The sequence below is a fragment of the Phocoena phocoena genome, chromosome 12, assembly GCF_963924675.1.
Source record: "Phocoena phocoena chromosome 12, mPhoPho1.1, whole genome shotgun sequence".
NCBI classification, from domain to species: Eukaryota; Metazoa; Chordata; class Mammalia; order Artiodactyla; family Phocoenidae; genus Phocoena; species Phocoena phocoena.
In genome coordinates this window covers 78750865-78775684 of record NC_089230.1, presented here as the reverse complement: position 1 = coordinate 78775684, position 24820 = coordinate 78750865, and the positions used below count along the sequence as shown (strand labels likewise).

Below are 24820 nucleotides of genomic sequence, written 5' to 3'. Positions count from 1 at the left end.
GATTCTCCTCTTTTAAGTTTTTCTGTAATTTGAATTCTCAAATTTTTCAGTGCAAGTATAGAAGGCTTAAGTCTTGCTGACACATATTAATGTCATTCACATCCATATTGGATGATTCCTTTTACCCTCAACAAAAGATCTAAAAAAAGAGACTATTGAATGACATGAAAACAGAAGTGAAATACTCTGTTTAACAATATGTTTGGTATTTTATTAAAATGAAAAATCTGTCTGCAGCATTCAGTGGTGAAATTAAACTCTGATGAAGTGTTGTTATCTTTACAGCATTGATGGCCTGGTTAAGGTGGGCACACTGAAGAAACGGCTTGATAAATTTAACGAAGTAGTAAGTGCATTGAAAGATGGAAAACCAGAGATGAATAAACAGGTCGAGGACCTTGAAATTTCTATTGATGCTTTAATGGCCAAAATTAAGGTATGTAATTTTAATCCAAATGACTTGGACCTTTGAAAATCATTTTTAATACCTTTTGTTATTGGTATTGTCCTTTTTTTAAAGATACAAAACGTTACAGATGTTGAGTCTCAGAGATAAGTGATGCTCAACATATTATTTACTCTATATTTGAAAATTTTCATAGTAAAAAAAAAAGAAGACAATTTTTTTGCAGTTCATCTGTTGCTAGGAAAGATTTTTCCAAAATACTAACTAAAATACTATACTCTGTTGGTAAGCTTTTGCAGAATCATTACTGAGAGAGGATTAATGCATATTAATTTTGTTTCATCTTTTTCTACTTTCAGAAACGAATTTTTAAACTATAAAAGTAATGTAATATTATTGAAAATCTGGAGAAAATCACCCCCAAATCCTTACCCCACACACACGAACACATTCAACTATTACACTGTTGCATATTCCTCTCAAGCTTAGTTTATATGTACATATTTTTGCAGAGTTCTTATCATGTACATTTAATTTTGTATCCCTCTCCTTATGTTAGTGCCTCATTCCTGTTATTCCGTTAGCTTCATATAGGCTATATCATAAATTACTTAACTGTTATGAAGTAACAGTTTTCCTCCATATTTTGTAGCCAAAAAAAGGGGGCCTCTTTTTTTCGGTTTTGATTTCCATTTGATTACTAGTGGGACTGAAAATTTTTTCTATGTGCTTGTTTGTTAGTTATGTTCCATCTGTCTCTTCATATCTTTTTCTGTTGTACTTTAGGATCTTAATGTTTTTCTCATCTACTTTCATGATTCAGTGCAATTATGTGGGATATAATACCTCAAAGCGAGACTTTTACGATGTTTTCTACAGACATTTTATGTAGACAATGATGAATCTTGGAGGAAGAATGGAGAAAGAAGTCAAGAGAAAAATGAAAATGCTTTGGATAGCCTTAGCTGATTTTGCAAATCTGTCAAGAGCCATCCCCATTTATGTGGTATTAAATCAATTAAAATCAACCCAGCCACATTTAAGAAAATCATCCATCAGTTTTGGGTGTAGTTGATAATTTTTTAAATATTCCTGAGGTATTATTTGAACACTGTTGTTAAAGAGTAGTAAACTCTGGCAGAATTAGCTAATCATTCCTTCAAAAATAACTTTGAATTACAGTGTATTAGGCTGTGCACAGTATACCCTTAGATATTTGATTACTTGATTGATAGGAAATAGACGCAAATATTTTTGCATAGAGAGAACTTTAAAAATTTTTTTGAATATTTAATATTTAAACAGTATGAAAAGATAATGGGCTTACTGCTTACCAGCTTTTCCAGTCTTTGTATATGTGCATGTTGGGTTTTTTTTCATTGTGGTGAAAACACAAACCATTAAACTTACCATCTTAACCATTTGTTAAATGTACAGTTCAGTAGTGTTGAGTATATTCACATCGTTGTGCAACAGAAGAGATAACTTTTTAAGTACATGTCCATTGTTTTGTTTCTTTAAGTCCACCATGATGACAAGGGAACAAATACAGAACGAATATGATGCGCTAGTTAAAAGCTCAGAGGTCCTCCTCAGTGCATTACAGAAAAAAAAGCAGCAGGAAGAGGAAGCAGAAAGGCTGAGGCGTATCCAAGAAGAAATGGAAAAAGAAAGGAAAAGACGTGAAGAAGATGAACAACGTCGAAGAAAGGAGGAGGAGGAAAGGCGGATGTAAGGGTTTATGTTGTCGCCTTGAGTTAGAAGCCGACAGGACAGTGAATTCTTTGTGTTGATGGTGGTCAATGAATATTCTTATTTTTAAAAGTCATATTCGTATTCTTAAATACTAGTTTTAGAATAAGTTTGAAAATGGAGAAAGTAAGCTCATTTTACAATCATAACATAAAATGATTCTAACTATAATCTGAATTTTGGTTAAACTCTTACACCTGAGGATTACTTGAGTTCTTTTTAAAACTATGACTTTCATATTATTTTATAATCTAGGAAGAAGGTACTTCTTTTCTGCAGTTTAAAAACTGATGGCATTTTGGAAGATTGCCATAGTAGGGCAGACGGAAGGAATCTAAGATTGTCTAATTGGAGAAGGAGTAGAGAGAAGCAGTGTGATCAGGACCTTACAAGTAGCTTGGTAACCAAGTTAATCCAAAGATGTTAAAGGTTATGGAATATAATTGTATTTGTTTTGTTTCTGAAGAACTGCTGTCAGTAGAGTTAGATTTTATTTTATTTTTCAAAATAAGTTGATAATGTATATAGCCAGGAGGTTATTTGACTTCCCATTTTGTAACCTTTATTAATAGTTAAATTTTCTTCTGAAGGATTTCTTGTTTTATATTAAATTTCTGAAGAGCATTCTGCTTTTTGTTAGGAAACTTGACATGGAAGCAAAGAGAAAGCAAGAAGAGGAAGAGAGAAAGAAAAGGGAAGATGATGAAAAACGTATTCAGGTCTGTACTCAGTAGGCAATCAGACTGAATTTCTATCAAAATGAAATCTACAAAATTACAAAACAGAAGATCTTGATTTACTAGGTATAAATTGTCATTGTTTTATTCTAGAGACAGAAGGCAGTTTCTCAAGTGGTTATGGGACGGGACTTTGGAGCTAGGGAAGTGAGTTCAAATCCAGCCCCTCACTGACAGAAATTGTGACATTGCACAAGTCACGATGTGGGCCACAGTTTTCTCTCTCTGGAATGGAGATAAATAGTGATTGTGAGCATTAAATGAGTTAACACGTGTTAAGGCATTTAGAACAGTGCCTTGTTCAATAAGTATTAGGTGGTTATTATTCACAGGGGGAAAGTCAGATCAATATTCAGTTACATTATATAATGTTTTAAAAATGTTATTTTATAACTTTGTAGATACTGATATTAATAGGTTAGGATTAAGATAGTCTCCCTACCCCCATCTTTTAAAAAGTCCATGTCTGAGAATAATTGATTCCCTATTTGAGTGTCTGTCTGTCTCAGCTTTCTGATTCATCCTGAGCACAACCAACACTTTAAATTCCTGACCTCTGCTGTGTAGGTGTTGGTGTTAAGGTGACACCAAGGATACGATATTTGGGAGACTCATACTCTAGTGATAGAATGGTGCACTCTTGGTTTGGGGAACGAGGTAGCATTAATCATAATACAGAAGAGACTTCTGGTTAAACAGTAGGTATTTCTTAGAAAAAAAAAAAAAGTGTATGGAACGATTTTACGTGGGGAGGGGAATGATCAGGTAAACAAGTGGGGAGGCCCGGGCGCCATGGCCTTCTGTGCTGGCAGGCGGAGGTGGAGGCGCAGCTGGCCCGGCAGCGGGAGGAGGAGTCCCAGCAGCAGGCGGTCCTGGAGCAGGAGCGCCGAGACCGGGAGCTGGCGCTGCGGATCGCGCAGAGCGAGGCGGAGCTCATCAGCGACGAGGCGCAGGTGGACCCGGCGCTGCGCAGGTACCGCGCCCGCGGGGCGAGGTGGGGGCGGAGGGGGTGGGGCTTTTCCGCTTGACCTCCCTGCCTGCCTCTTTGCAGCGTTAGGGTAGGCGAGAGTCATCATATTCCTTAGGCCCTGGTATATTTGCCATTTAAAAATGATTTATATTCACTTTTACACCACCCAAGTGAATGAAGCTATTGATTTCATCAAACTGTTAAACTATTGAAAGTTAAAGTTGATATTTCAGTTCTTGAGTAGTTTAAGAAAATATCTTAAGTTTTACGCAGAAATTATCAGAGTATTGTATAAAGGGTAGACAAGTAATTTCTAAGTATCTGCTGTTCAACACTGGCATAAAAATCAGTGAATATGTTATAATCCAGTTTAATATTTTTGAGGTTGGAATTCATTACTTTCCTAATGCAAATTTTAAAAATATGTCATATACCCTAACACTTCAGAAATTTTACGCGTACACACACGCTCCCCCCAGCTTCCCCGTGATTTAGAATAAACAGATTTCCCTTTCCAAGAAGGAAGCTTAATCACATTGAAATATTTTGACTCCTCACGTTTCTGAATTATCTCTAAATAGTATGGAGTGTGGAGGAACACGGAAGTTCTTACTAAAAGTTGCAGGAAGGTTTTACCATAACAGATGCATTCTCTAAAAATACAGAATGTAGAAACAGTAGTTACTATTATTATTTATTTGTAAAAACAAAGCAAACTAGTTTGTAGAGTTCCTTTATGTGTAGGTGTATTGTGTATATATGGAGAGGCACATAGATGGGTGTAACCATGCTTTTCAGAATGTCAGAGCACTGTTCATGACAAAAAAAATACTAGATGTTGCTATTATGAAAGAAAAGAAACTTGGTCCACCACATTGCAAGGTGGTGATTAGGTTTCATTTAGCTGAAAACAGAGATAGGGAAGGGAAAGAGTACGTTAACTTGCCTTCACACTTTTTCTAGTAAATGATTGTATCGGGGAGCTCTGGAGTCTGAATTGCATGTGAAAGTTACATTTAAATAAACTGAGTATGCCTATGTGTTATAATAATCGTTAAGCTCTTTGGTTTGGGTTCACTGTGTGGGTTCTTTATTAACATTTCACTATAATTAAGATATTTTTGCTCGTCTGTGGCTTTTGTAACTGCAGACTTCGCTCAGCTGCTGTTCGGTTCCTTCCACCTGTGTTCCGGCGGCTTGGCGGAGCCTTTGTGGATAACTGACTAGTGGCCTAGGCCAGGCTCCTAATGGACCGAGCAGTGGCCCTGATGTGTGTGAGGAAGTCCTGCACTTGACCGAGCTGACTTTATTATGGTTGAAGCTTGTTAGGGAGAGACTCATTAATGGAGTCATTCTTGGTGTTTATGGCTTAACTCTATGTTTAAGCATTTGAAATATGTAGCTCTATCCAGTGTCATTCCAGGTAATATGAGTAAGATATTGGCTCATACGTGGTCTCCTTCTCATCCTCAAAAAGATGCACTTCTTCCAATGTGAGTCATCTCAGAGAAAGAGTGGACCATTTAGGACCTTTAACTTAAGGGAGGAGTTACCTATGATTTAAGTTAAACAGAATTAACTAGGTAATGGGACCACTACCAAATAATTAGGAGGTACTCAAGCAGTTATGACTTGAACCGCAGAAGAGTTAGTTTAGTTCTCCTGTGGGACAGCCTTAGGAATGGTGTCCCTCCCTGGACTGTCCCTTCAGGTCCCGTCTGCCAGCTGTCTTCCGGGAAGAGAGCTGACCCTCAGGTCCCCATAAACTCCTTCCCTTCTGAACTGCCAGGTTAATTTTTAAACACTGTACTAAAAGCATTAGCACTTCATTGTAGATATGATGTTCTCTATAGATTTTCTGTGTTTGATAATTTTATCTTACTCCATGGGCTACATCTAAATGTTTTTGAATGTTTATGTTACCTTTGTTAGCACTGAATTCTTTCTAACACATTTATGAGTGAGAACCTCTCTAAGTAACTCTGTTCTTAATATATGGCATGAAAATGTTCTTGGATTCTGTGATACATTACAAAACAATTTCAAGTTACTTTTCCAGCTTGGATTCCCATCCAGTAACTTCTAAGTAAGAATTGTTTCCTGCATACGTAATATATTTTAAAATATCTCAATCAATTACACATATGATCCTGATGCACAGTAATGATTTCACACTACCTTAAATTATAAAGTAATATCTAGATTCTATTAAAAACAAACACACAAACCTCACATGAATAGTTTTTTAATCTAGATGTAATATAGTCACTCTTTCGTTTTCACAGAATGCCTTTATTTTTTTCTAATCGTTTGTAATGAAGATTTAAAAACATTAAAATTCTGAGTGTTCTCATACATAGATTAAATAGAGATAATAAAGTTTTTAAAATCAATTTGCAAAGTCACTGAAATACAAATTTGGCACAATCCAGATTTTCACAGTTCAGAATTGGTTATGGTATTGACTAAAATATACGTATTCTTTTCACAGGATTAATGGAGCAGGACCCAGAATGACACCGTATGTCATTTCCCTTTTAAAACTGATTTAATCATATAACCTTTTTTTCTTCTTCTTCTTTATTAGGTTGTGTATACTTTTTAGGAGGAACATTTTCCTCATTGAAGTAAATTTTACATCATTATCATCATCATCATTATTATTTTGCCCAGGAAAAATGTTTACTGCTCCTAGGAGTTGGGTGCTCAATCACAGTAGTTTATGATTTGGTTTCTTTCTTTCTGTCTGCTCACTTTGTTTAAACTTTAATACCCATCTTGTTTTATGTGTTTTTAATTATCCCTTACTTATGTCATTATAAAAGTAGATGTAGAGATATAAATAAGAATAAATAAAATATTTAAAGTATTTGAGTCATGGCAGATAGCTTAGTTTTCCGTATATGTAATAGTTCATTCTGCTAATATCTAAAATAGCTCATAATCTAAAGTTATATACGCAATGCTAACATTGGTGCTCGTGTATCTTTTTGTTATGAAAATCTCCCCACAGAGAGAGAATCTAAGTAGCAATAGGGATATACATATAAATTATACTTCATATGCATAAATATATTTTTGCATATATTTTTACATATGTGCTATATGTATATAACTTTGAAATATATTTAAAATCTGAATTTTAATAGCTTTTAGGACTCCAACTGTACCCCTTATAATGATGGTTCTTAACTCTGTCAGACCCCAGTACCAAATAACAAATGCTTTATGAATGATGCAACCTACATTAATAATTCTCTCTAAACAATACACGTAAAAGAGAAATAAAAGGACAGTAATTTATAATTATTTATTTTATTATATTTAATATGAAAGTGCTTGCTCACAACTACAGGGAAATGTAGTCAGGTACTCAGATGTTTTCACATATACATAGAATCACCATGAGTGCAGCAGCTACAAATGCAAATTGATATAAGACAGTTGTATCAGTCAGTTAAATGCCACGAAATTGTGAACAGTCCTTTGTAAAGTTCTGAACAGAGTTAAACACAGTGTCCTCTCCATTATACAACAGTGGAGAAACTCCTAGAGAAATTCTGTGAATATTAAAACCATGCAAAAAAAGGGTTGTTTTACCTGTAAAACTTATGTATAACTATGTGTATATAGTTTACATGTAACTATATGTATATGTGCGTTTCACCTCTATATGTCTGGTGGCTATGTTAAAGTCATATGGGACGTGGGGCAGTTCTTCTTGTGCAGGACATTTGGCATCCCTGACTCCTCACCTCATCCGATGCCAGCAGTGGACTCTCATAGCATCATTGCTCCCACAATGCACCACAAATTTTGAAACCTATCTCTGAGTGGGTGCCGTTGCATCCACTGCTTCATAGTTAACCATTTGAGCTCGAATTAAATAAGCCTAGCAACCAGCTTATGTCTGAGGTGAAACTGTGAGCATTTGCATATAGGTTGGAAAAATCAGAAGGAAAAAAAACACCTGGATGCAGGAGCCTTTTCTATTCAGTATATATGGTGCAGCTCCTAGAGCAGTAACATGCTCAGGTGGGATGTTGAATCAGTAGAGATTGCCCGTCCAGCTGGGTGGTGTGAGGGCATCTGCGTATGAAATCTCCATATGATGAACAGACTATGGAGTAGAGAGCTTTGCAAGGCTGTGCATTCCCTTGAAATCTGCTGTGGGAAAAGAAACGTGAAGTTAGAAAATTCTTATTAGTTTGATTTTATTTGATGATATTTGTGTTTTTTTACTTTGTGTTTGTTGCCCTTGATCATCAGTTTTGAAAGATTACTTTTTCTCTAACTGTGCTTGCTTGGCTAGACCTCTGTCAGCATTGAACCTTAGCCAGTGTTCCTCACAAGGACGGAGAGAGTCCTTTGCTCCTTTATAATCAGGGTGCCAGCTCTTGGCCGGCATCCGGAAAACTGAGCCCTGAGGCAAACATAGCCATCTTCTTTTCTTCTGGTTTTTGCTGACTTATAAGATTTTGAGGTTACCAGAGTCTGATGAATAGAATGAATGGGAAAATGATTAATTATGAAGGAAGAGCACAAAGGTCAGGAAAATAAAATACTAATGAAGTTGATGAGCATGATGACATGCACATTCCACTTCACAGAACTAAGCAAATTTTGAGAAAAGTTAACACTCTTCTGGGTAATAAAAGAAAAGCAAGTTTTTGCCATTGGGAAGTGTTTATCCTTGAAAGGTCAGAACACCTCAGATCTTTAACAAGTGCTTGAGGCATTTGAATTTTCTTAGGCATGCTTTGATTCAGAATTTTAGAGCTTTGAGTATATCAGACTCTTATTTAAACTCTGGCACTGTAAAATAGATCCGTTTGGTTTACCACTATTACACCTTGTCTAATTAATGTTTATTAAGCAACCCTGGTGCAAAAATCCTTGAATAGAATCTGTATCCTGCCAAGTTACCTGTATGCATTTAGAACATGCTGATTATATTCTATCCATAAAAATATCACAGAAGCACGGCTCTCATGAGATTTTATCTAAAAGTTTCTACTGCAGAAATGAAGTGCAAGTAACTTTAACTGGGTTTAAACAAAAATTTTGCTGTGTTGTATGGCTATATATACTGAAAGGTATATTATCGACTTTTACGAAGTAAAATAATAGTGTATGGTTAATAAAGCAACAATCCTGTTGAAAATATAAATTTTAATTATACTTTTAGATCTTTTAAGTAATTTGTATGGTTGTCTTTCATCTAATTATGTTGTATTATCATTTTTCTTATAGGGAACAAATGGCGAAAGAAATGTCAGAAATTTTGAGTAGGTTAGTGCAGTGTAATTTGTGGAAATGAGCGTCACCTCAAAATCATATGTTTTAAATTACTTTAAATTAATATTTTTAATTAATTTTTTAAATTAAATTACATATTTGGACCAGAACCTGTTATATGAGTACGCTGTCCTTTCCATGTAAATTTTTGGTACAAGAAATGTGACTCTGCCTTCAGGCAGTGACTGTGCCCTCAAGGCCACACTAACATAGAAAAAGGTAAAAAAAAAAAAAAAACAGTGTTTCCTCTAAATTGGCATTTTTCAATGGGGATACCATTGGCATTTTGGTTGAGGCTATTCCTTGTTGGTAGTACTGTCGGGCTTACCATGAGCCCCTACCAGTTCAGTCTCAGTAGGGGAGCCCTTCCTGCCCTTGGGCCCGCTGCACCTGGTTGCAGGGGACGTGAGGAAGGGTGGGGCTCCAGGCAGCCCCTGTCCACCACAGCACAGGGGCAGAACACCACCGGTGTAGAAGTCGAGCCACCAAGGAATATATCTTCCCAGCAGGATCTGGTCCATTATCAAGTGGATATGAATCAATAACATTTTAACTTTCAACTCTGAAGTTCCAGAGTTAATTGAAAGTGTTAAAATTAATATATTTTTAAAAATCAAAAGTCAGTTTTGCTACTCTGTATTTCACATGATTGTCTTTATCACAAGTCTAAATAATCAGTAAATGAAGGTGTACCTTCATTTTACTATTTTAATAACGCCAAAGATTCGGGGGGGGGAGCATTTAAATGAATTGGATTTGTATACTTCTTACGATGCTGAATATGCTTTTTTTAGCAGGTGTATTTTTGTTTGACGTAATATGAATGAAAAGTTAGTAATAGTAAAAACATATTTTAAGCAAAAATAGTTTGAATTCAGTGTGATTTTTAAACGTATCAGAACACCTTATGTATATCAACATCTCATATATATTCTGAGAGTCTATAAAACCATATTGTGTAGATTCACTTTCTCTTTCAGGAGGAAAGAAAACAATAACAAAACCCCATAATTTCAGCTACTCTTCTAGAAAAGACTGGTAGAAGAGCTAGGAAGGAAAAAAATTTTTTCTGTTAGTTTACTGAATGGTGGTTTCAGGATGTAGGCAAAAAAGAGAATATTTGAATAATGTTAAAAGCATAACTTGTTGTTAAGGGTAGTAGAGAAACCTTGCTGACACACAGCTGGCTCTTTCTGAGCAAAGCAATTAAGAAAAAGCTCCATGGAGAATGGCCAGTCACACAGCTTATGAAAAGAAGAGGTTTTGCAGTAAACTTGAAACAGATTTTAACCATGAAAACGCAGGAAGGACTAAATGGGCGCACGTTATTCTTTAGCCAGGCTTGTAAGTGACTAGGAGTCATCATGTCTAACAGTTTTTAAGTATGTAGGGTGAAGTATGTTATTATTATTCTCTAAAAGGAAAGCATAAATAGGCCTTTTAAAGAGGCAAAAGTACCTTATTTGTTTCATCGTTAAGCGTAACGCTGAAGGAATAATTTCCCTTATTTGAGGAGGGAGCGCACATATTTTCAAGCATCACTTTTAAATAACATCAGTCTCATTGAGTGTCTGTGTCTTGCCAAGATCGCTGTTGTCTTTCAAAATGTAGAATGCTGAGAAAAATACGAGCTCATTTTCAGTATTATACTATGATCACCCCTCTTTAAGAGGAAGGCTTTCCAGGTGGTAGATCACAAAGGGGAAATGCTTTGTGTGATACCCGAGAAGCAATATTTTAGTCCTTTAATATTTAGTTCTTTTAATATTGTGCCGTCTTCTTTTCATGGCTTGAAATATGATGTATTTAAATTCCTTCTTGGTTACATTGAGCTTAAAAGTTCACTTGCAGCTTATTCTGAGTGTCTGCTATGTGGCAAGTGTAATCCTTTGCTGAAAAATAATGTTCATTTTTACAGAAAAGAAATTTTCCCTGTATTTTTAGAATAATTATTTCAACTTATGTGTATAGAAACAAATCTTAAGTGCTCAGTAGCACTGCTACGAAAAAGCTTACCCCATTTAACTTTTAAATTATTTATTTTATATATTTTAAATATATGTATTTATTTCTTATTTCTTTCCTCTTTTCCCACTCAGGTGTTCCTCCTACATGGGGCAAGATAAAGCACTTGTGCCCTTTGAAATCTCTGTTATCTGTCTCATGACCTGCAGCCTTTTCCTTTAATTTACTAGTTGTCATATTATTACTCACTAAATACGAGGGTGTGGTTTTTATCTGCTTACAGAACTTTTCTAAGTATTTTTTAACACAGAAGCTCAAAGGTCACGGGAGTTTCCAGGCTCCAGCAGCTCTTTTAGGATGTCTCTAAAGACTCGGGCAGAGGGTGGTAGTTTGGCTACTCCCCTGGGAACCTCTAGACATCCAGATGCCCAGGGAGAGTCTGTGGGCCATTATGAGTGGTGGGGCTTGGCCGTCTGCAGGTTCCAGCAGTCTGCAGGTGATTGGCTCATAAACCCTTCATGTACCTCTAATGATCTTAAAGTATGTTGAGGAGTTCTCTTTTGATTTAAAAAAAATTTTCAATTGAAGTATAGTTGATTTACGGTATCATGTAAGTTTCAGGTGTACAGCATGGCGATTCAGTTATATATACACACACGTACACACACATACACACACACACATACATACACACGCACATACTTTTTCTCATTCTTTTCCCTTATTACATAATATTGAGTTTAGTTCCTGTGCTACATAGTAGGTCATTGTTGGTTATCTAGTCTATACATAGTACTGTGTATATGTTAATTCCACCCTCCCAATTTATCCCTCCCCACCCCCTTTCCCCTTTGGTAACCATAAATTTGTTTTCTGTGTCTGTGATCTCTTTCTGTTTTGGAAATAAGTTCATTTGTGTCTTTTTATTTCTTTTAGATTCCACATATAAGCAGTATCGTATGCTATTTGTCTTTCTCTGTCTGACTTACTTCACTTCGTATGATAATCTTTAGGTCCATCCATGTTGCTGCAAATGGCATTATTACCTTCTTTTTTTATGGCCGAGTAATATTCCATTGTATATATGGACCACATCTTCTTTATCCATTCGTCTGTTGATGGACACTTAGGTTGCTTCCTTGTCTTGGCTATTGTAAATAGTGCTGCTATGAACATTGGGGTGCATGTATCTTTTTAAATTATGGTTTTCTCTGAATATATGCCCAGGGGTGGGATTGCAGGATCATACGGTAGCTCTATTTTTAGTTTTTTAAGGAACCTCCATACTGTTCTCCATAGTGGCTGTACCAACTTACATTCCCACCAACAGTGCAAGAGGGTTCCCTTTTCTCCACACCCTCTCCAGCATTTATTATTTGTAGACTTTTTGATGATGACCATTCTGACTTGCGTGAGGTAATACCTCATTGTAGTTTTGATTTTGAGAAATATGTGTAAATGTATTGTCTTGATGTTCATATATCCGTGAGTTAGAAGATTTAAACTGAAGCCTGGGGGAGGTCCACGTCTCTAGAATATTGGAATCAGAATTTCTGATTGAAAATCTAATATGGCTGTTGAATGATGCACTGGAAAATTTTAATCCACCTGGGCATCCCGTAGTGCACCATTCTTAATCTCGTCTGTCAAAGGTACAAAAATTATGATATGTTTTTCCAGTAATTATTTCCAGTTCTCAAGCTTATGTTCACTTTCTTGCCTGTTTAGTCAACATTTCATTCGTGTTTCTAAGTTTAAATATGCAAAAATGTGTAATAATTACAGAGGCCCTGCTGTACAGGCCACCAAGGCAGCTGCTGGTACCAAGAAACATGATCTTAGTAAATGGAAATATGCAGAACTACGTGATACCATCAATACTTCTTGCGGTAAGTGTATGGGGAGGATGAAAAGTGGGAAGACTCTATCGCTGTCAGGTAATATAAAGTAAATACCTAGATTGGGATGGGCATTTTTTCCATATAAATTAGTTTAAGTCGTTCTCTTTGTTACTCTCACCTTGAAATGAAGACCTAGTTTGTTCACAAAGCTAAAAGAAAGACATGCTTATTAAGTTAAATTCATTTTGCCCGTCTCTTGCATAGACCAGAGAGGAAAAGCATAGAGGAATTATGGTTTGGGCTATATTAATGACTGACCCTCTTAACGTTATTCATAATAGTTAAATACCTATACATCAGACTGTTTTGGTCTATGAATACAAAGTAAAAAAATGGCAGTGGAGTCCGTCCCTTTTAAAGCAATTTTTCTTCCAACAGAACAGAGTAAAAGGCTGTATCCAGAGAATCCCACACAGTTGTGTTCACGTATAAATCATAGTGTTTGAATTCAGGACACTGTAACTGGGACTTCAAGTGTCATAATCGTATGGGACGCCTCACTATGTTCTTTCCCTCTTCACTGAGTTTATCTGCATAAGTACAAATGTAAAAAATGTGGTACATGTAAATCTAGCTTGTGTTTGAACACAGTGACTTCTTATTCTATTGTCGTGGTCTGTAACCTTGGACAAGTGACTTAACCTTCCTTTTTCAAGTTCTTCATCTACAGAAGACCTATTTAGTCCAGGGTTCTTGCGTGGAGGAAAGATATAACGTAGTAATAATGTTTAAGAAAATGCTCTGTAAGTGTAAAAGATAGTATTACAATGAAGTGCTCGTCTTTATCAATAATTAGTTTACTTTTGATTTTGTACTGTTAATTTAAGAATGAAATCTTCATTTAAAAATATATATATGTTAAAAAGAAAGGGAATTGAGTTATTTGTAGTGAGGTGGATGGACCTAGAGTCTGTCATACAGAGTGAAGTAAGTCAGAAAGAGAAAAACAAATACCGTATGCTAACACATATATATGGAACCTAAAAAAAAAAAAAAAAGGTTCTGACGAACCTAGGGGCAGGACAAGAATAAAGATGCGGACGTAGAGAATGGACTTGAGGACACGGGGAGGGGGAAGGGTAAGCTGGGACGAAGCGTGAGAGTGGCATGGACATATATACACTACCGAACGTAAAATAGATAGCTAGTGGGAAGCAGCCGCTTAGCACAGGGAGATCGGCTCGGTGCTTTGTGACCACTAGAGAGGTGGGATAGGGAGGGTGGGAGGGAGGGAGACGCAAGAGGGAAGAGATATGGGGATGTATGTATATGTATAGCTGATTCACTTTGTCGTACAGCAGCAACTAACACAACATTGTAAAGCAGTTATACTCCAATAAAGATGTTAAAAAATATATATATTTAGGCCACAGGATAATTATGCTAGACAACTAAATTACGATGTTAGTTGCTGTTTTTGTTTTTTTTTTAACTCTCTCTGTGTAATTGATAGATATTGAGCTCCTGGCAGCTTGCAGAGAAGAATTTCATAGGAGACTAAAAGTGTATCATGCTTGGAAATCCAAGAACAAGAAGAGAAATACTGAAACAGAGCAACGTGCTCCAAAGTCTGTTACTGATTATGGTAAAAACAAATCTGTACTTTTGAATGTTCCAAAGTACATGTATATAAAAAGTATATGTATATAACTACATGTAACTATACATAAGGCATTTGAGTAAAATTGTCCAATATAAATTTTCTCTTACTTTAGAACTGTGGGTCCACTGAATCTAACACAACCATAATGGCTTATCTTTCAAAGTATTATTTCTGTTAGATACATCTTTAAAGTCATATTTGTTTAAAAGTATTGAATTTACTTGTTAAGGTAAATTCTGGAGGTAAGAATAATCTTGTCCATATTGAGGAAGTTGTATGATAATGCTGTAAATACGTATTCTTTCCACATACACATATATACATATATGTAAAGATTATGTGTGTAAATGTAAAGATTACTATGAAAAAAAGAATATTTACTGCAAATATTATAAAACTGTGAAAATACGAGTGAGAAATAATACCTTGGTTTAGACCAGAGTTTAACCTAGACCAAAATTTGCTTTTTTGACTGAGATCCTAAAAATGAATTTTGTTACTTTGTTATACAAAAGACAAAGCTGTATACCTGAAATTGGAAAATAGAGCAGAAAGGACATAACCTAGTAAAAGCAAGTACTAGCTTTAACATTAATTAAGAATACCTGTGACATGAGTTGTAATTTCAGTCTTAAAAGCAATCATTGGAATTTCATTTATTCAACTTGCTACTGGCACAATTTGTTAGGTTAATTCTGGCTAATGTCAAGGTGACAGCATATGTAATATCTTTTTTTAGAACGAGGTATATTCCCGACACTTGGTGGTATAGCTTAGCCATGTGTGACCCCAGCTGACTTAGAAAAGGAGCTCACAGTTATATTTTGCCTCTGTTACCGCCTTCCTAGCAAATAAAGCAGAGTTTGATGAAAGTCAATTAAATGGTGAAATTTTAGTGTTTCGAAGGTGTTGCAAAGATTAGATTGAGGAAGGGAAGTATCATTAGTAGAACGAGAGATGTGAATGCTAATGACTGCTCACCCATGTCCTCAGTCAGAATATAACTCTTGCAAGAGCAGTGAGCTTGCCTGCAGCTAAGAAATGGCAGGAGGAAGGCCCTCTCAACACTGATCTTCTGTGACCACCACTCTCTTCTCCAGTTTAAAAATTTGTCTCTGGGAAATGAAGATGACAGCATGATTCCATTATCTGTTCACTGTCTGTACCAAGTTTCTACCACAGTTGCTTTGTTTTGTAAAAATGACAAAGGGCTATTCTCACTGTTGCGGCCCTTCCCACTGCGGAGCACAGGCTCCCGACGCACAGGCTCAGAGGCCATGGCTCACGGGCCCAGCCGCTCCGCTGCATGTGGGATCTTCCCGGACCGGGGCGTGAACCCGTGTCCCCTGCATCGGCAGGTGGATTCTCAACCACTGCGCCACCAGGGAAGCCCAGGGCTATTCTTTTTAGCTATAATCTTTAGCTGTAATGTTCTAATCATGACCTTGAACTGACTGGGTTTCATTATGTTCTATTTCAGAATTTATATATCTGCATGATTGCACTTCTTAAAACAAAAAGAAGACTTCCCTGGTGGTGCCGTGGTTGAGAATCCGTCTGCCAGTGCAGGGGACACGGGTTTGATCCCTGGTCCGGGAAGATCCCACATGCCGCGGAGCAACTAAACCCTTGTGCCACAACTACTGAGCCTGCGCTCTAGAGCCTGGGAGCCACAACTCCTGAAGCCCGCATACCTAGAGCCCGTGCTCCACAAGAGAAGCTACCGCAATGAGAAGCCCGCACGCTGCTACTAGGGAAAGCCCACACACAGCAGCGAAGTCAAAAATAAATTAATTAATTAAAAATAATGTTGTAATATTTGGCACACACATTTTTTTTTAATTAATTAATTAATTTATTTTTGGCTGTGTCAGGTCTTAGTTGCGACACGTGGGATCTTTCGTTGCAGTGCGTGGGCTTCTCTCTAGTTATGGTGTGCGGGCTCCAGAGCACGTGGGCTCTGGTAGTTGCAGCACGCAGGCTTGGGCTTAGTTGCCCCGTGGCATGTGGGATCTTAGTTCCTTCACCAGGGATTGAACCCATGTCCCCTGCATTGGAAGGTGGATTCTTAACCACTGGACCACCAGGGAAGTCCCCGGTCCACACATTTTTAATGAATATATAAATATTTCATGTATTATTGTAGCAAACCAAACTTTGGTACCTTACTCATCCATCTTTGCCCCAAAAGGAGCAAATAACATGCGGCTTACCTTACTGGTTCCTATACTGTTTCCATTCATAAAGTACCTTTTGGAAGAACAACAGAGTAGATTAAGAAAATTTCTCAAGGGTCCCATCCAGGTAGAGGAACAAAATTAGGAATTGTGTAGGAACACACTCCCGCATGTCTGTAGCCTTCAGAGAATTTGAATGTAGGTCATTTTCAGCATAAAATGTAACTTCTGCCCTGAAGAGTACTTTTTTTTCTCTTTATTTTCCTGTCACGTAAAATTCACTCTGACACAGGAGTACGGTTAACAGGAAAGGTGAAGGGCACCAAGATACTTAACAGCTCACCTGAGAAAATGCTGTGCTTTAGGTGGTTTCCTCCTAATGGTGCAGCTGCTTGACCCTTAAAAGGAGCTGCTCTGTAGTTTAAAATTTAGAAGGATTAGAATTCATTAATTTGAGAAAATAAAATGATGACAGCTTATGATTGACAAAAATATAACCTGGTATTATTGCCTTTAAGAGTAAGACCTTGACAGATTATGGTAAATTCTTAAGAGTTAGGAGTTGGGAGGCTCAGATCCCTCTCCTGTGTGCCATACTGGGTGAGCACACTCTCATCACATTTATCCCGGAAAGAGGCTTTCGGAAATAATTTTTGGGGGCAGTGGCAAATTACCCAGTAAAAGATTTACATTTACTTGCTTAAAACGGTGACTTTGGAGAGTAGTTTTATTTCATAGCTCCTAAATAAAAATGTTGTGAGTTTAAGATTTAAGACAATGTGGAGAAATTAAAACATGCTGAGTATATGTAAGTGTGGCAGTGCTTCTTCTCTATATAAAAAGCATTTTTTTAAATGAATTTATGAGTTATTCTCTTTTTTTTCCCTACAAAAATTCTAGTAGTGCTTTAAAGGTACTTTCATCTTGATTATTAAGTCACTGTTGTGGATTTTTGTTTGGATATTACTGTGTTCGAAAATTAAAATTTTGGTCCTCTTTGTATGTCCATCAAGCAGGATGTCCTAAAAACACAATCAAAATAGCTTTAAAAAAAATTGGCAAGCAGCATCTACTTGTAGGTAGTTCTGGGAGTATTTGGCTATGGATAGGGTATTTATTTGCTAGTCACCACCTCCATTGATGGGAAGGCATTATAAATTAGAAGAATGCTCATTTAACAGTTTTGGCATTTTTATCTTTTCTTCAACATAAAATATTTGTTCACAGATTTTGCACCATTTTTGAACAATTCACGTAAGTCAATGGGTGGTAACTCATGAGCTAACTGGAAGATGGGTTAAAAATACTTTATAAAGTACTAACTTCTTCTAAACATTGTTTTGCTACAATTTTAAGGTGAATTGTAATACATTAATGTTGGTTTATCTGGACTAAGATACCTCATCTGAGATGGTACTTTCATTTGGATCACTCCAAAATATACATGCAGAACAAAATGTAATTAATCTGTTATTTCATCAAATTACTTCCTTTTCAAAAATAACTAGCATTTTAAACTGAGTATACCCAGTTCTTATTGTAGCAAAACTCTATCTTAATAAGCAGCTGATCTTTTAGAGTAAAGACTAACTTTAGGTGCTGGTTTCAAATACTGTGATGGTGTAAGCATTTCTGTCCGAAGAGATTTGAGTTTCGTATGACAATGTACACAAGCTTAATAGAATGAATACCTCTTAATAGGAAGAGGAGGGTATTCTGTTACTTTTACAGCTTCTTATGATGCACATTTTTTGATCATATAAAAGCTCTGAGTCGTCTTAGTGTACAGTAAATTTCTTCTAGAATCAGTTCAGCAGTAATGATTTGAATATAATGCCATATTTATTTGCCAACTGGTTGGACATGATTTTTTTTAGCGCTTCCAGTAATTTACAGACTTACAAATTTGAAATTTATTCACACTTTCGAAGATAACAATTGGATGTGAAAGAAATAGTTGTTTAGAAGATTAGTCTCAAGCTTTTAACATCTATATCTTTGTACTTTTCCAGATGAATATTCATTTCCAGGCTTCCCAAATACAATTTCATTTCTCACATTAGTAGAAAAAGCCATCCAAGACTTTCCATTGGGTTTCTGAATTTTACCCAATATATTAAGTTACAGGGGATAGTTATTTTGAAAGAAAAAAAGTAGGTTATACTAATGGGTGGCCATCAGTATCATAGTAAGTTTCTGTCAACAGGACACTGAGTTGTAATTCACTGCTGAAGATGGAGGGAAGGGGTTTTTTTAATTTTTCAATCCTTTTACAAAATGTCTTAGTTTTGAGTTAGTGTATTTTCTGCAGAGTAGGTAGTTTTTAAAACTCGAAATGGAAACACTGAACTGTAAGTTGTTTTGAGGGAACAGGAACGAGAGAATAAATAAGCTCATCTCTGGTAACATGCTAAAGGTGATACGGCTTTTTAAAGTCACTAACAAAACTGGGTCTCTTTCTTTCATAGGCATATACGGCTTTGCTAACTGCTTTTTGCTTTCTGTTGTTTGCACGAAAATAAATTGAGCTGCTATAAAGCTTTTTGCTATTGGTGCAAAAAGTAGAATAAGAGTAATTTCATCCTTTCAGTACTTGGAAAGTCTCACAAAAGCCATGTGACTGTCCTTGACTTGTACATGTTATATAATTTTCCATTGACATACTTAGCTTTTCAGTGAGATTCTTAATTGAGCTGCAGTTAAAGTTGTGAGTATAGAGCATATTAAACAGATTTACCAGAATTATGCTCCTGAAGATGTAAAGTCATTGCCTCAGAGAACTGAATATTTTCAGAAAAAAAAAAACCCAAAACTCAACCGTTTAGTAATGGAAATTGAGTGAGGGAAAAGAGATGATAATGAGCTCAATGCCCAGTGTTAGCAGAAAAGCAAGGATTTCTCTTTTCTATTGGCAAAGGAAACCAAATATTATACACGTTCCACTTATTGCAGTGGATTTTATTCCAAGAGAAGTCTGGTTTCAGAGTAAGTAAATCTCTCTGAGTGAAAGTTCATGCCGACTGTTACAGTTTTGTTGTTGCTGTCACAAAGTTGTCTAAATCTTATTAGTAAAACATCTGTGTTATCTTGGCCATTTTAAATCCCAGGATCAGTTGGCAGAGGAGAAAACTTGTATGTCTTTCACTCTTTTGAGAATCTGTGATTAAATCGACAAATATCTGGAATCGCTCAGATTTGTGAAATTACTTTTTATTGGTTTCATCATAAATAGTCCTGCAAAAGTTGTCCTGCAGCCTTCGTTTGAACTCTTTGGAGGAAAAAATACAAATCTAGTAAATGCTACTAGTTTGCTTTCTCGCTGAGTGAGTTCGTTTTGTGTGCAGACGCAGTCATTTGTGGGAATCTGCTGGGGGCTGGTTGTTGTTATTGCTGCTGCAGCTGTTGGTGTGTGTGTGTGTGTGTGTCTGTGTGTTTACAATGCCCAGGAACATCTTCGGGGGGAAGAAACTTCTAAGAAATCACCCTTTGAATTGTATTCATCTGTAGGCAGTTCCAATTTACATTTTGTTTTAAATTCACTGTTAGGAGGAATCCCTCTTTTTGCTTTTGTAAACATTGGTGGTGCATTTTAGGATTAAAGGCTGCTCTCCTTATCCCTCGGGCTGCTGGCGTGACTCTGCTTGTTCTCTGTGACAGCTCAGCAGAACCCGGCAGCTCAGCTCCCTGCCAGGCAGCAGGGGATCGAGATGAACCGACAACAGCGCTTCTTCCGCATCCCGTTCATCCGCCCTGCGGACCAGTACAAAGACCCGCAGAATAAGAAAAAAGGCTGGTGGTATGCGCATTTTGATGGACCCTGGATTGCCCGGCAGATGGAGCTTCATCCTGACAAGCCACCCATCCTCCTGGTGGCTGGTGTGTACGATTCACATGAAAAAAAATTTATGAAGCAGAAAAGGATTGAGTACCCTCTGAATGAAATGGTGTGATGTACAGTGTAATAATTGATTAAATTTCAGGGTTGAGGCGTGGAGCTTTGCAGTTAAGTCACATCAGTTGAGGGTAACTTCTTTACAATATGGAATTGCTTGGATTAATTATGTCCTTGTAGAGCACACAGAAACTTGTCTGTGTCCTAGGAACCTTTTCATTGGTGTCTGATTATATCATTTGCTTTGTAATGGTTACTTAAGGAAATGTAGCATTTTTATTAACCCTGGTAACTTGTTTTTTTCAACTGCATCCTTAGTACCTTTTGAAATGGAACTTGGTGGAGGACACATTTGTTTCTGGTGAATTTATGAAGCAGATTTCAATCTTAGAGGAAGGAAATGGTTTTAAAAGTCCTCAAATCTATGAGAATTGGTAGACATTTCAGGAATAAAGTTTACAATAAATGGTTCTGAAAGGAGGTATAGTAATTCTCTGACGTCTCATCTGTGCAGGTAAGGATGACATGGAGATGTGTGAGCTGAATCTTGAAGAGACAGGCCTGACTCGAAAGCGTGGTGCTGAGATTTTGCCAAGACAGTTCGAAGAAATTTGGGAACGCTGTGGAGGCATCCAGTATCTTCAGAAAGCAATTGAGAGCAGACAGGCCAGGCCCACCTATGCCACGGCCATGCTGCAGAATCTGTTAAAGTAGAAATTGCACTAGCCTTGCAGCTGGGAGCCCTTGCCATGGCACTAGGTAGGGAGTGTGTCCCAGAGATTTAACCATTCCAAGATCAAGTTAGAATTACTTATACAAAGTGAACAGATTTTATTAATCATGGCTTTTTGTTAATTTAAGGTTAATTATGGTAGTGAATTTGGGACCTAAAATTTACTTTCCTGTATCCACCTGTAACTGTTAGACCTCTCATTATTGTAATACTTGTTACACTTGGACAGACTCTGGACATTTCTCCTTCTTTGCCAACAGACTACCTTAAATCCATCTTAATTGTTCTTTAGGAAAAGAAGTTTTTAAAAAATGCAGAATTCATGCTTTTTAAGGATGGCACAGTACCGTATAACTGGAATAAAGAAAACTTAGCTTCAATTTTCATACAAAAATTAAGGCACTTAAAATGATCAAGGCACTGATATTTTGATCTGAAAGCTGTGTACTCTCTATACTAACTTTTTCAGAAATTCATGGAAATTTCCGTCAAAGGTGGAAATTTTTATTTTTTCCCCCCTCTTTTGCAGTGCAGTGTCTTAGTTTGAGTAAAGCAATTTACCTGAAGCTCTAGAATTCTGGAGAGAGCCTTGATGTATTTGATGCAATCTGTGATAAAGAAGGTACATAGTATCCTGCACAGATTAGTTTTGCTTTTCTATCACATTGTGTTGCTATAAGAATATGTTCTTATATTCCATGGACAAATAAAGGAAATTCAGATCGTTTAAATGCTTGAAAGTTTTGAGATAACTTTGTTTCGTTTAGAAAAGGAAATAGGTTTTAGGTGGCAGTTTGGCTTAACTGGACTGAATTCAAATATTCTTTCAGTTTCATCTCGGTTGTGATTTTGTGTCAGAATCTTGTCCAAGTTGTTTCATGTGATTTAAACTAGTGTTCTGCTTCAAAACACCTTTGTTTTTTAAAAAAATTCCTATTGTCTTTTTTGGCCTTCGAGATTTTGGTAATTGTAGAGCTCTTTTATAAGCCTTGTAATGCAAAAACCCTGCACTGAGGAATTGCTTGTTTCATGTAACTGATAATTTAAAAAAAAGTTTTGTGTGCTGTTTAGTTTTGATCAAATGTCAGCAGTTTCAAGCCTAATATTTATGATTTTCATATTAGGAACTTGGAAACAAACATACATCAAGGAGTTATGTTGACATAATCCTAAGGAGTCTTGTTTGTATTTTAGAATAAAATTAGAAAATAAAATTACTCTCTGTACTTTTTTTTTTCCCTTGATGTTTAAAGACCCTAACCTTTGAAATGAATTTCTAGTGATTTTTTTTTTTTTTTTTCCTAGAAAGAGTACCTCACTTAGGAAAATATTTCCCAGCTGATTGGATTAGTGCTTGTGAGCTGGACACTGTTTTCAGAATTGCTTCTCTCATTATATGTTTTAGTATAGAGATATTTATTTATTATGATAGTGTGCGAACGATCGTCTTCTGTTAAGGAAAGTAAATGGTCCTGTCTTTACTGTTGAGAATGTGAATGTGATTATCTTTTTAAGGCTGTATTACTGCATAGACTCACCCACCCTTGGGTCATTTGGTCCCTGTGATTTGGTGACAGAAGGTCTGGTTACTGAAAATAAATGTCCTGTTCTCCCTCTTCTTATCACTCGCCTTTAACTGGTGTTTTTATTTGTACAGGATAGTGAATGATAAGCTTTTTTCTTAACTGGTAACAAGTAGAGTCCTGGAAGAAAATTTAGTAACCAAATAGATTTTTAATGACTTGTGCCCTTAGCGCTGTTTCCAGAAACAGTCTTACGTGTGTCCTAGATACATGCAGGTACTTGATGGAAAACTAATCACACAGGTTAAATTGTCGTAATGAGAGAACTTAAAGTTTTGAAGAATTTGTGAGAAATATATCACAGCAAGGCATTGTTACAGGTCCTTAATTTTTCACTTTAATAGCTGATAAAATTATAGTCATTCTTAAGCCATTTTGTTGCTAATTATGTCACACAGCTGTCCTAGAACATGTCCTAGAGCATATCTGTTTTAAGTAAGTCTCCTGAGTTAATTGTGGCTCCGGGAGGCTTGCCCTAATTCAGATAGACTTACAGTCACCTGCATACCACAGCTCTGCACACACAGAAGCCCCTTTGCTGGAGAAGCTTAGGACCTCCATCATCCTCTAAGGGAAATAGCAGAGAGAGTGTTGCGAAAAATGTAGATGCAGCTTCTTGACAGTGTTCGCAATCAAACCCAGAAACACTAGGTTGAAAACGGTATGAATCAAACGTCAATTTATATTTTAATCAGTCATTCTGAGATGTAAAATTAGAAGCTAAAACGAGCACACTGTACATTAAGAACTAATTCTTCTCAATGCCTGTCTCACTCAATACCCGTTCCTCCCTTAGTGTATATGCTTTGCAAAGGTAGATGTACGTAAAATATTAAAACTGAGAAAACAACATGTGTTCACATTCAATGATGGTGTAATTCCCAATCTCATTAACACACTTGAGGTACGTACTGTGAGCTACGGGTAGGCACTGAGAGAAAATTTCTCTAATACATACGTATGTTAAGAGAACAGTGGGTTTTCCTGGTTGTAAGGTTGAGTAGATGGCACCTTCTTAAAGGACTATGTGAGGAAGAAGTAAATAGTACACTTAGGAGCACAAGCCCACACAAAAGACATTCTACTGTAACTCACATTCTGCTTCCTATAGTGACTTTCTGTAGGTCATTCTTTCCAGTAACATAGTGAACCCTTTCGATTTGCAAACAACAAAACAAAAGATCATATCAGATCACAAAAGAAAAGATCATCTTAAGTGGAACACAGGTGGTATTTGTGGAAACGTAGAGAGTAGAAACTCACAGGCACAAGGAATAATGAGGATTTTGTAGTTTTATTAATTGGATTTTTAAAAAGATCATTTTCACTCACAGGTTATTACAGTGGTTCTCAGGGGATCCAGACAGGTAGATCTTTGGTTTCTTCACCTAAACTACCTTAAGAGTGCCCGAATCAGTAGAATAAATATTATTGAATGAATCAGTGAATTAGCTACAGTGTTAGTGGTAGACCTGACCCCTTTTACAGAAGAGGTAAACAGAGATCCAGAGAGCTCAGGTAATGTAATTCTAGGCCATGAAAGAGATGGAAATGCCTTTGCTCCACGCGAGTGCGGCACAAAGAAAACAGGCAGACTCCTCTGAGTAGCCCCTGGGGGTTCGTGAAGGGTTGCTCTCCTGTCACTCTCCACCTTCAGATGTCATGGCCTTTGTCTGTTTGACTTTACCAGCAGTAACAATTATTGAGCATTTTTATTTCTTCCAGAATATAAACTAATAAGGGAGGGGAGGACAGAGGATATCTAAAAATTAGAATTAAGGACAGGTAAGGGCGAAGGTTGTC

General features: G+C 36.7%; 1 protein-coding gene across 7 annotated transcripts in view; it reads left to right on the top strand.

Annotated features, from left to right (window-relative positions):
* MYO6 (myosin VI) overlaps positions 1–22639 on the top strand; it is a 115057-nt gene extending 92418 nt beyond the window's left edge. For 2 of the 7 annotated variants that reach the window (XM_065889166.1, XM_065889165.1), the window contains exons 24-32: positions 286–436; positions 1929–2137; positions 2799–2877; positions 3708–3868; positions 12914–13017; positions 14483–14614; positions 18037–18063; positions 20467–20685; positions 21216–22639. In XM_065889166.1, the coding sequence (XP_065745238.1) occupies positions 286–436; positions 1929–2137; positions 2799–2877; positions 3708–3868; positions 12914–13017; positions 14483–14614; positions 18037–18063; positions 20467–20685; positions 21216–21415 (1282 nt within the window). In that variant the 3' untranslated portion in view covers positions 21416–22639. Of the gene's footprint in view, positions 1–285; positions 437–1928; positions 2138–2798; positions 2878–3707; positions 3869–5924; positions 5952–6356; positions 6387–9118; positions 9158–12913; positions 13018–14482; positions 14615–18036; positions 18064–20466; positions 20686–21215 lie in introns of all 7 variants that reach the window. The other 5 variants (XM_065889160.1, XM_065889161.1, XM_065889162.1 and 2 more) reach the window with 5 other exon arrangements.
* Positions 22640–24820: the final 2181 nt, after the last annotated feature.